This window comes from Salvelinus namaycush, chromosome 15 (assembly GCF_016432855.1).
Source record: "Salvelinus namaycush isolate Seneca chromosome 15, SaNama_1.0, whole genome shotgun sequence".
NCBI classification, from domain to species: domain Eukaryota; kingdom Metazoa; phylum Chordata; class Actinopteri; order Salmoniformes; family Salmonidae; genus Salvelinus; species Salvelinus namaycush.
In genome coordinates this window covers 3,001,977-3,013,598 of record NC_052321.1, presented here as the reverse complement: position 1 = coordinate 3,013,598, position 11,622 = coordinate 3,001,977, and the positions used below count along the sequence as shown (strand labels likewise).

The 11,622-nt window shown below is 43.2% G+C and overlaps 1 protein-coding gene across 4 annotated transcripts; it reads left to right on the top strand.

Moving 5' to 3' along the window:
- Window positions 1-755: 755 nt before the first annotated feature.
- On the top strand, window positions 756-10,526 carry LOC120060110 (probable N-acetyltransferase CML1). Of its 4 annotated transcripts, XM_039009192.1 has the most exons (3): window positions 1,528-1,609; window positions 9,697-10,348; window positions 10,453-10,526. In XM_039009192.1, the coding sequence occupies exons 1-3, from the start codon at window positions 1,580-1,582 to the stop codon at window positions 10,479-10,481; spliced, it is 711 nt and encodes a 236-aa protein (XP_038865120.1). In that variant the 5' UTR covers window positions 1,528-1,579; the 3' UTR covers window positions 10,482-10,526. The 4 variants fall into 4 exon arrangements, with proteins under 4 accessions (XP_038865122.1, XP_038865123.1, XP_038865120.1 ...); XM_039009194.1 differs by lacking the exons at window positions 1,528-1,609; window positions 10,453-10,526 and adding an exon at window positions 756-848 and having other exon boundaries at window positions 9,697-10,446; XM_039009195.1 differs by lacking the exons at window positions 1,528-1,609; window positions 10,453-10,526 and adding an exon at window positions 1,199-1,222 and having other exon boundaries at window positions 9,697-10,446.
- The last annotated feature ends 1,096 nt before the right edge of the window (window positions 10,527-11,622 follow it).

Below are 11,622 nucleotides of genomic sequence, written 5' to 3'. Positions count from 1 at the left end.
AAAAATAAGCTGAAACATCATTATGTAATTAATTTCATTATTCTTTTGGCCAAATTTCATATAGACAAATATAAATTTACTAACAAAAAAACACATTTTCTTACCCTACAAAAAGAAATTGAACTGTATTTTAAGACAGTTAAATACTCTACTAACAAAAAAGCGGTTAGAATTGTAAGTGTATGTATGTCCCTTGTGGGTCCTTGTGTAATTTTAATGTGATATTTGTACCCCCTAGCTCGATTGTCCATTATGTATAATCCATATATACTTGTGTTCCCTTATGTACTTTCTGTATTGATTTGTTGTTAATAAAAAAAATATATAAAAAAATAAAATTCCTCCTCCCTCGCCCTGCAAGTATATACTCGTCAGACGTCATGATAAATCATCGGAAGGGTCCACTTAATTTGAGGGCTCAGGGGATAGGGTGTATCGTTTAAGTGTTTGGACTTCAGATCCATTTCTTTGTTGTGGCTTGTGGAAATCAAAGTTTATTGGTCGCATACAAAGATTTGCAGATGTTATAGCAGCAGGCAGCGAAATGCTTGTGTTTCTAGCAAAACCTTTTTAATCAAGATAATTTTTAATGTGTTAAGCTGCCCCTTGTTTTACCTTTCTATATATCTACATTGGCCTTATTTCTTTCTCATTTTTTATAATGGTGCTAAAATAAACTTTAGAATGTATCAGCTATGAATCTTAGGTCTTTCTTTCAGCCAATTGGAAGCAAGCTATACCGTAAATCCCTCCCACCTCGGCAAAAAAAACGGAAAGTATCACCACGAACACAAATCTGCTAGTTGTGTCAAATTGGATTATATTTCTCTGAGCCATATCTAAATCAGGTGGGCTATCTCTGACAAACATCGTTTTCATTACAGCAGAAATATTAATATTTTGATGGCAAATGTATCATTTGGCGGGTTAGCTAACAATTCTTAAATGTAGTTTTCCAGTAGAGTTACGTGCTATTTGCTAATCGGGATAAACTATTTTAGTTTATATAAATTATTTGATAAATAATATAGCTATGTACCAAATGACGTTTTATATTATAGTTAAGGGATGATCTATGGTTTGATGTCCCATCGTAATCGGATAACCGACAGGACACTGACACTGCAGTCAGGTGACGGGGCAGCTTGGTGCTGTTAGTATGTATAAAACAGGGTGTATAATTCATTAGGAACATGTGTTCTGTTCATGACAGATTGACCAGGTGAGCGCTATTTTCACTTCAATCAGTGTAGATGAAGGGGAGGAGACAGGTTAAAGACACATTTGTACTTTAACCATTTGTACACAGTTACAACACTGTATATAGACATAATATGACATATGAAATGTCTTTATTCCTTTGGAACTTCTGTGAGTGTAATGTTTACTGTTCAGTTTTGTAGTTTATTTCACTTTTGTATATTACCTCACATGCGGTCCAAACACTTAAGACACACCCTCGCCTTTATGCCCTTGGGGGAATCCCCGTAGCCATCATCTTGGAGGGTGGTCCAAATGATTCGTGGCCATCTTGTCTAGCTAACAACGTTACCTAGTCAGTTAGCCCTATTGAGTTATAATGGACTTGCGATATACGGTACGAAGGCAGGTAAACATGCCAAAATTAACACAGCATTGTATTCAGGCAACATAGATGTGAATAGGCAACATTTAATTTCGAAGTCGGAGTGTAATTTTCTCTCGCTTCAGCTCAAAAAAATGTCCGCCATTGATTTCAATATATTTTGCATAATTTTTTACGTGTTTGCGTCATATTTATTTGCATACTTTCGGTTGAAGCTTGCGTCGATGCATGCTTCAAAATATTTACAAACGGAGCACGCATTCTAGAAGTGCCCTCCGTTTCTCATAGTTTGATTTGGACTCATACCCCGACCCTCCTGTGCTCAGAGCACGGTAGTATGTAACTTGAGAAACATTGATTGTGTATTTGTGCAACTGAGTTGCAACGTGCCATTCAGAGTGAATGTGCAAGACAAAATATTTAAGTCCCTTTGAACGGGGTATGGTAGCAGGTGTCGTTAAAATATTCCCACTGTGAAATAGTTCATAGTTTTCTTTTATTTTTTTCTGAATGTGACATCATGCTGTAAATTTTTCCCAGCGTGAAAATGTTACCAAATTGAAGGGTTATCCAGGTCGGTTTGTCTCTCGTTATCACTTGACTTACCCCACTAAAATTGTAAAGGACTTAGATAAGATTCTTTATAATTGTATTTGGAAGAACAAGCCTCTCCAGAAATATATTCTCAGTTATACCCAAGAACAAGTAGGTTTTGAGGTTGAAATAATACTTATAAAATAAATTTGATTCTGAACTATATTACAAACCAGAACAGTATTTGGAATGTCTTCCCTAAGTATTTATTTGACTCTGTTGGTGGGTTAGAATTTCTGTCCCGCTTCGGTGTAATTTTGATGTTGATAAAATCCCAGTGAAATTGGCAAAATTCTATAAGCAGGCACTTTTAGCTTGGATGTTAGCGTATGAACATAATTTACCCCCTCACAGATACTTTCTATGGAACAACAAAGATATACGATTTTTATAGTATTTTTTACTGATTTGAGAATACAATTATTTTGGTTGGTCAGTTACTGAATGAGGATGGATATCTACTCTCATATGGGGAATTTTTCGATAAATGTATAATTCCAAAAACCCCGAAACAATATGCAATTGTTTTTGATGCGATTCCAAGTTTTTTTTATTTTTTATTCCTCTGTGGTTAATGTAAGTAACATTGATTTACATGATAATATATTCATTGGCAATATTAACATCCTCAAAGATAGTTTAGTAATAAACAGATTAGGAATATTGTTAGTGGTACTACATTTACATTTACATTTAAGTCATTTAGCAGACGCTCTTATCCAGAGCGACTTACAAGTACATACATTCATACTTTTTTGTACTGGCCCCCCGTGGGAAACGAACCCACAACCCTGGCGTTGCAAGCGCCATGCTCTACCAACTGAGCCACACGGGACCATTACTACACTTCCCTCAGCAAGATTGTTTTTGGGGGTGTTGAATATCTATACAATGGGGGAGAGCAAAATATTGTATCAGTAAAGGAAGGTAAAGGAAGTTTAATTTAAAATGTTACTTATAATTTATCCCGTGAAACATGTTTTGGAAAGATTCAAGCTGAATATTGACTATAAATGTGATTTCTGTGAAATGGAGAAGGAGACCATTTTTCATATTTTTTTTTTTTACCCGTATTTATAGTATCATTTTTGTGATTGACATACAGAACTTTGTTAGAAAGAAAACAGGACAGGTTGTACAATTTAATGGTTTTGATGTAATGTTTATTTTAGGAATTCTGACATTGATAAAGATGCTAATAATATTAGATATATTTCATATTCACAAATTCAAATGGTCTAATTCAAGACCTAACATTTTTCACTTTATAAATTAATTTAAACAATATGGCACTATTTTAACTAAAATGAAAAACAAAAAGGAAATTAAAACTTGTATTATTAATGAATAGGATTTGTTTGTTTAGGATTCCTGGCAAAGTACATAGTTTGCATGTGACAATTTCTCTTGTTATTTATTATTTTTAAGTAAATTGTTTTGTTGTTGCAATCACAACACCATCGAAACGATTAGGAACTATTTCACGTTGGGAAGATTTTTACATGACACCAGGCACACCGGTTTGAGTGTGTCAAGAACTGCAACGCTACTGGGTCTTTCACACTCAACAGTTTCCCATGTGTATCAAGAATGGTCCACCACCCAAAGGACATCCAGACAACTTGACACAACTGTGGGACGCATTGGAGTCAACATGGGCCAGCATCCCTGTGGAACGCTTTCGACACCATTGTAGAGTCCATGCCCCAACTAATGGAGGCTGTTCTGAGGGCAAAAGAGGGAGCAACTCAATATTAGGAAGGTGTTCCTAATGTTTTGTACGCTCACTGTACACTAGTGTTGTTTTCAATAGTATTTGGTTGCACAAAAACAGTACCTGGGAAGCCACAAGTTAAATACAATTCCTTTTCACATTTGGAAAGTCTGTTTAATAATACAAACCTTTCGATATTATGTCTCATTCTCCCCTGTCATAATGACCAACCGTCCTGCCCACTGGCACAGTAAGTTCACATGGAATTGTATTTAACTTGTGGCTTCGCAGGGACAGTTTTTGTGCAACCAAATACTATAATAAAAACATACACTAGTGTACAGTGCATTCGGAAAGTATTCAGACCCCTTCCCCTTTTTCCACATTTTGTTACGTTACAGCCATATTCTAAAATGGATTAAATAAATTGAAATTCCTTATCAATCTACACACAATAGCCCATAATGACAAAGTGAAACAGGTTTTTATAAATGTTTGCAAATTTATTAAAAAAATTAAAACAGAAATACCTTATTTACATAAGTATTCAGACCCTTTGCTATGACACTCGGAAACAGGATGCACCTGAACTCAAAATCATTGATCATTCTATTTCTACAACTTGATTGGAGTCCACCTGTGGTAAAATCAATTGATTGGACATGATTTGGAAAGGCACACACCTGTCTATATAAGGTCCCACAGTGACAGTGCATGTCAGAGCAAAAACCAAGCAGGAGTACCAAAGCCATGAGTACCAGAGAAATGTTTGCAGCATTGAAGGTCCCCAAGAACACAGTGGCCTCCATCATTCTTAAATGGAAGAAGTTTGGAACCAACAAGACTCTTCTTAGAGCTGGTCGCTCGACCAAACTGAGCAATCGTGGGGGAAGGGCCTTGGTCAGGGAGGTGACCCATGATCGCTCTGACAGAACTCCAGAGAGAAGGACAACCATCTCTGCAGCACTCCACCAATCAAATCAAACAATTTGTCGCGTGCCGAATACAACAGGCTTCACCTTACAGTGAAATGCTTACTTACAAGCCCTTAACCAACAATGCAGTTTTAAGGAAAATACCTAAAGAAAAATAAATAAAAGTAACAAATAATTAAAGAGCAGCAGTAAAATAACAATAGCAAGGCTATATACGGGGGTACCGTTTTTTTAATATACCGGGGTACCGGTTTACTGAGGAGTGGCTTCCGTCTGGCCACTCTACCGTCAGGCCTTGATGATAGAGTGGCCAGACGGAAGCCACTCCTCAGTAAAAGGCACATGACAGCCTGCTTGGAGTTTGCCGAAAGGCACCTAAAGAACTCTCAGACCATGAGAAACAAGATTATCTGGTCTGATGAAACCGAGATTGAACTCTTTGGACTGAATGCCAAGCGTCACGTCTGGAGGAAACTTGGCACCATCCCTACGGTGAAGCATGGTGGTGGCAGCATCATGCTGTGGGAATGTTTTTCAGCAACAGGGACTGGGAGACTAGTCAGAATCGAGGGTAAGATTAACAGAGCAAAGTACACAGAGATCCTTGATGAAAACCTGCTCCAGAGCGCTCAGGACCTCAGACGGGGGTGAAGGTTCACCTTCCAACAGGGCAACAACCCTAAGCACACAGCCAAGACAACGCAGGAGTGGCTTCGGGACAAGTCTCTGAATGTCCTTGAGTGGCCCAGTCAGAGCCTGGACTTGAACCCGATCAAACATCTCTGGAGGGACCTGAAAATAGCTGTACAGCGACGCTCCCCATCCAACCTGACAGAGCTTGAGAGGATCTGCAGAGAAGAATGGGAGAAACTCCCCAAATACAGGTGTGTCAAGCTTGTAATGTCATAAAAAAAAAAAAAAAATGTCATCCATTTTAGAATAAGGCTGTAACGCAACAAAATGTGGACAAAGTCAAGGGGTCTGAATACTTTCCGAAGGCACTGTATGTAAATACACCCGTGTTGCTTAAAGTACCTATCTAAGGCAAAACAACCACCAAGGACAGAGTCTGTTGATGAGGGTTGGGAGGGAAAGGTGTTGCTGTTGTGTGGTGTAAGTACCTTGGGAAGTTGAGTGGTAGGTAGGTTGTAACAGACAAATACTCTATAGAAAGGGCTTAACCTTTTAACCTTGGCAATTTGACTGCTAAACTAATACACTCACTATGGCTGCCAGTCCACCCATTATGCCATCAATGACTTGAATGGAGAGGCCTGTTGTATAGATATTTCTATGGGTTGTAGTGTGTAGACTACTAGACTGTCAGCTCTCACTGTTGTCTCTGTATGTATTGCAGGGCAGACCAGTGTGTGTTTATGGGGGATAGACGGGGTGCCAGAGTAGACTCTGGTGTGGTGTGACTGACTACCATGTTTGTGGGTTGAACTCCGGTGGGGTGTGACTGACTCCCATGTTTGTGGGGTTGAACGGTAGGATTTAAGGAGACTGTCAGCTCTTACTGTGTTGTCACTATTGAAGGCCAGACACTAGACAGACCGGTTGGTTATTGAAGGGCAGACACTAGACAGACCGGTAGGTTATTGAAGGGCAGACTCTAGACAGACCGGTAGGTTGTTGGACAGACACTAGACAGACCGGTAGGTTATTGAAGGGCAGACACTAGACAGACCGGTAGGTTATTGAAGGGCAGACACTAGACAGACCGGTAGGTTATTGAAGGGAAGACACTAGACAGACACTAGACAGACCGGTAGGTTATTGAAGGACAGACACTAGACAGACCGGTAGGTTATTGAAGGGCAGACACTAGACAGACCGGTAGGTTATTGAAGGGCAGACACTAGACAGACACTAGACAGACTCTAGACAGACCGGTAGGTTATTGAAGGGCAGACTCTAGACAGACCGGTAGGTTGTTGAAGGGCAGACACTAGACAGACCGGTAGGTTATTGAAGGGCAGACACTAGACAGACCGGTAGGTTATTGAAGGGAAGACACTAGACAGACCGGTAGGTTATTGAAGGGCAGACACTAGACAGACCGGTAGGTTATTGAAGGGCAGACACTAGACAGACCGGTAGGTTATTGAAGGGCAGACACTAGACAGACCGGTAGGTTATTGAAGGGCAGACACTAGACAGACCGGTTGGTTATTGAAGGGCAGACACTAGACAGACCGGTAGGTTATTGAAGGGCAGACACTAGACAGACCGGTAGGTTATTGAAGGGCAGACACTAGACAGACCGGTATGTTATTGAAGGGCAGACACTAGACAGACCGGTAGGTTATTGAAGGGCAGACACTAGACAGACCGGTAGGTTATTGAAGGACAGACACTAGACAGACCGGTAGGTTATTGAAGGACAGACACTAGACAGACCGGTAGGTTATTGAAGGGAAGACACTAGACAGACCGGTAGGTTATTGAAGGGAAGACACTAGACAGACACTAGACAGACCGGTAGGTTATTGAAGGACAGACACTAGACAGACCGGTAGGTTATTGAAGGACAGACACTAGACAGACCGGTAGGTTATTGAAGGGAAGACACTAGACAGACACTAGACAGACCGGTAGGTTATTGAAGGACAGACACTAGACAGACCGGTAGGTTATTGAAGGGAAGACACTAGACAGACACTAGACAGACCGGTAGGTTATTGAAGGACAGACACTAGACAGACCGGTAGGCTATTGAAGGACAGACACTAGACAGACCGGTAGGTTATTGAAGGGCAGACACTAGACAGACCGGTAGGTTATTGAAGGGCAGACACTAGACAGACCGGTTGGTTATTGAAGGGAAGACACTAGACAGACACTAGACAGACCGGTAGGTTATTGAAGGGCAGACACTAGACAGACCGGTAGGTTATTGAAGGACAGACACTAGACAGACCGGTAGGTTATTGAAGGACAGACACTAGACAGACCGGTAGGTTATTGAAGGGCAGACACTAGACAGACCGGTAGGTTATTGAAGGGCAGACACTAGACAGACCGGTAGGTTATTGAAGGGAAGACACTAGACAGACCGGTAGGTTATTGAAGGGCAGACACTAGACAGACCGGTAGGTTATTGAAGGGCAGACACTAGACAGACCGGTAGGTTATTGAAGGGCAGACACTAGACAGACCGGTAGGTTATTGAAGGGCAGACACTAGACAGACACTAGACAGACCGGTAGGTTATTGAAGGGCAGACACTAGACAGACTCTAGACAGACCGGTAGGTTATTGAAGGGCAGACACTAGACAGACCGGTAGGTTATTGAAGGGAAGACACTAGACAGACCGGTAGGTTATTGAAGGGCAGACACTAGACAGACTCTAGACAGACCGGTAGGTTATTGAAGGGCAGACACTAGACAGACCGGTAGGTTATTGAAAGGGGAAACACTAGACAGACCGGTAGGTTATTGAAGGGCAGACACTAGACAGACCGGTAGGTTATTGAAGGGCAGACACTAGACAGACCGGTAGGTTATTGAAGGGCAGACACTAGACAGACCGGTAGGTTATTGAAGGGCAGACACTAGACAGACCGGTAGGTTATTGAAGGGCAGACACTAGACAGACCGGTAGGTTATTGAAGGACAGACACTAGACAGACTCTAGACAGACCGGTAGGTTGTTGGACAGACACTAGACAGACCGGTAGGTTATTGAAGGACAGACACTAGACAGACCGGTAGGTTATTGAAGGACAGACACTAGACAGACCGGTAGGTTATTGAAGGGCAGACACTAGACAGACCGGTAGGTTATTGAAGGGCAGACACTAGACAGACTCTAGACAGACCGGTAGGTTATTGAAGGACAGACACTAGACAGACCGGTAGGTTATTGAAGGGCAGACACTAGACAGACCGGTAGGTTATTGAAGGGCAGACACTAGACAGACCGGTTGGTTATTGAAGGGCAGACACTAGACAGACCGGTAGGTTATTGAAGGGCAGACACTAGACAGACCGGTAGGTTATTGAAGGGCAGACACTAGACAGACCGGTAGGTTATTGAAGGGCAGACACTAGACAGACCGGTAGGTTATTGAAGGGCAGACACTAGACAGACCGGTAGGTTATTGAAGGGCAGACACTAGACAGACCGGTAGGTTATTGAAGGGCAGACACTAGACAGACCGGTAGGTTATTGAAGGGAAGACACTAGACAGACCGGTAGGTTATTGAAGGGCAGACACTAGACAGACCGGTAGGTTATTGAAGGACAGACACTAGACAGACCGGTAGGTTATTGAAGGACAGACACTAGACAGACCGGTAGGTTATTGAAGGGCAGACACTAGACAGACCGGTAGGTTATTGAAGGGCAGACACTAGACAGACCGGTAGGTTATTGAAGGACAGACACTAGACAGACCGGTAGGTTATTGAAGGGCAGACACTAGACAGGTTGGCTGATATTTGGGGAGACCTCTTCTACGATATGCTACTCTAAAAAAAATCTTGATATACAATATAATTGTTTTGCACCGTTAATGACTAAATCATTCCAGACTGAGTTAAATCATTCCAGACTGAGTTAAATCATTCCAGACTGAGTTAAATCATTCCAGACTTTAATTATTTTGCTTATGTATGACATAATAGTTGCCTTCTCATTTAAGTATTCTTCGTAAGCTGAAAAATCCAGGCTTTGCCTAGTGAATTAATTTCATTTGACATTGATACAGCCTAAAACTGATAAACTGCATCCTTTTTGGATTTGTAAAGTTCAAATAACTATATTTTTGTAATTCATGGTATATCATCTTGCACATCACTATATCATCATTGTCAAATATCACGATATTAAATTTAATCAAATCGGCCCAACCCCTACAGACCAGTGCCATGGCTGCTGGCATCACGATCCGAAGATACCAGGATGATGACAAGGAGACCGTGAAGGAGATCTTCACCATGGGGATGAGTGAGCACGTCCCTTCCTCCTTCATGCACCTCCTCAAACAGCCCCTGACCCAGATGATCCTGATGGTCACGTTCTGCGCCCTGCTGGCCAGCTCCAAGTCCGTCCTGCTGCCTGTAGTAGGGGTCACTCTCCTCCTGGCCGGGGCCAAGCAGCTGGTGGGCTACCTCTTCAACAGCTACATCGACACCTCCCTGAGGAAGGACCTCGACCACATCCAGGAGACCTACCTGGAGAACAAGGACTCGTGTTTCTGGGTGGCTGAGAGCGACGACCGAGTGGTGGCAACGGTGGCCTGCCTGCCTGCGGAGAGAGAACCGGGCTGCATGGAGCTGAAGAGGTTGTCTGTACGTCGGACACACCGGGGGATGGGTATCGCTAAGGCCCTCTGTAGGACAGTGGCAGACTTCAGCAGGGAGAGAGGCTTCCCTGCGGTCGTTCTCTACACGTCTGTAGTGCAGACTGATGCACAGAGGCTGTATGAGAACTTAGGCTACACACGGGTTAGAGAGTTCGTCATCCCTGAGCCCATCGCCAAAATTGCCAACTTTACCTTGATAGAGTACAGACTGGACTTACTGCAGGGGGGGAAATAGGAAGAGGACTGGACTTACTGCAGGGGAGGAAATAGGAGGAGGACTGGACTTACTGCAGGGGGGGAATAGGAGGAGGACTGGACTTACTGCAGGGGGGGAAATAGGAAGAGGACTGGACTTACTGCAGGGGAGGAAATAGGAGGAGGACTTACTGAAGGGGGGGAAATAGGAGGGGGACTGGACTTACTGCAGGGGGGGAATAGGAGGAGGACTGGACTTACTGCAGGAGGGAAATAGGAGGAGGACTGGACTTACTGCAGGGGGGAAATAGGAGGAGGACTGGACTTACTGCAGGGGAAATAGGAGGAGGACTGGACTTACTGCAGGGGGGAAATAGGAGGAGGACTGGACTTACTGCAGGGGGGAAATAGGAGGAGGACTGGACTTACTGCAGGGGGGGAAATAGGAGGAGGACTGGACTTACTGCAGGGGGGGAATAGGAGGAGGACTGGACTTACTGCAGGGGGGAAATAGGAGGAGGACTGGACTTACTGCAGGGGGGAAATAGGAGGAGGACTGGACTTACTGCAGGGGGAATAGGAGGAGGACTGGACTTACTGCAGGGGGAATAGGAGGAGGACTGGACTTACTGCAGGGGGGAATAGGAGGAGGACTTACTGCAGGGGGGAATAGGAGGAGGACTTACTGCAGGGGGGAATAGGAGGAGGACTGGACAGGATTTTAATCCATGACGGCGTAGTGTGTTACTAATGGTTTTCTTTGAGACTGGTCCCAGCTCTCTTCAGGTCATTGACCAGGTCCTGCCGTGTAGTTCTGGGCTGATCCCTCACCTTCCTCATGATCATTGATGCCCCACGGGGGGAGATCTTGCATGGAGCCCCAGACCGAGGGTGATTGACCGTCATCTTGAACTTCTTCCATTTTCTAATAATTGCGCCAACAGTTGTTGCCTTCTCACCACGCTGCTTGCCTATTGTCCTGTAGCCCATCCCAGCCTTGTGCAGGTCTACAATTTTATCCCTGATGTCCTTACACAGCTCTCTGGTCTTGGCCATTGTGGAGAGGTTGGAGTCTGTTTGATTGAGTGTGGACAGGTGTCTTTTATACAGGTAACGAGTTCAAACAGGTGCAGTTAATACAGGTAATGAGTGGAGAACAGGAGGGCTTCTTAAAGAAAAACTAACAGGTCTGTGAGAGCCGGAATTGTTACTGGTTGGTAGGTGATCAAATACTTATGTCATGCAATAAAATGCTAATTAATTACTTAAAAATCATACAATGTGA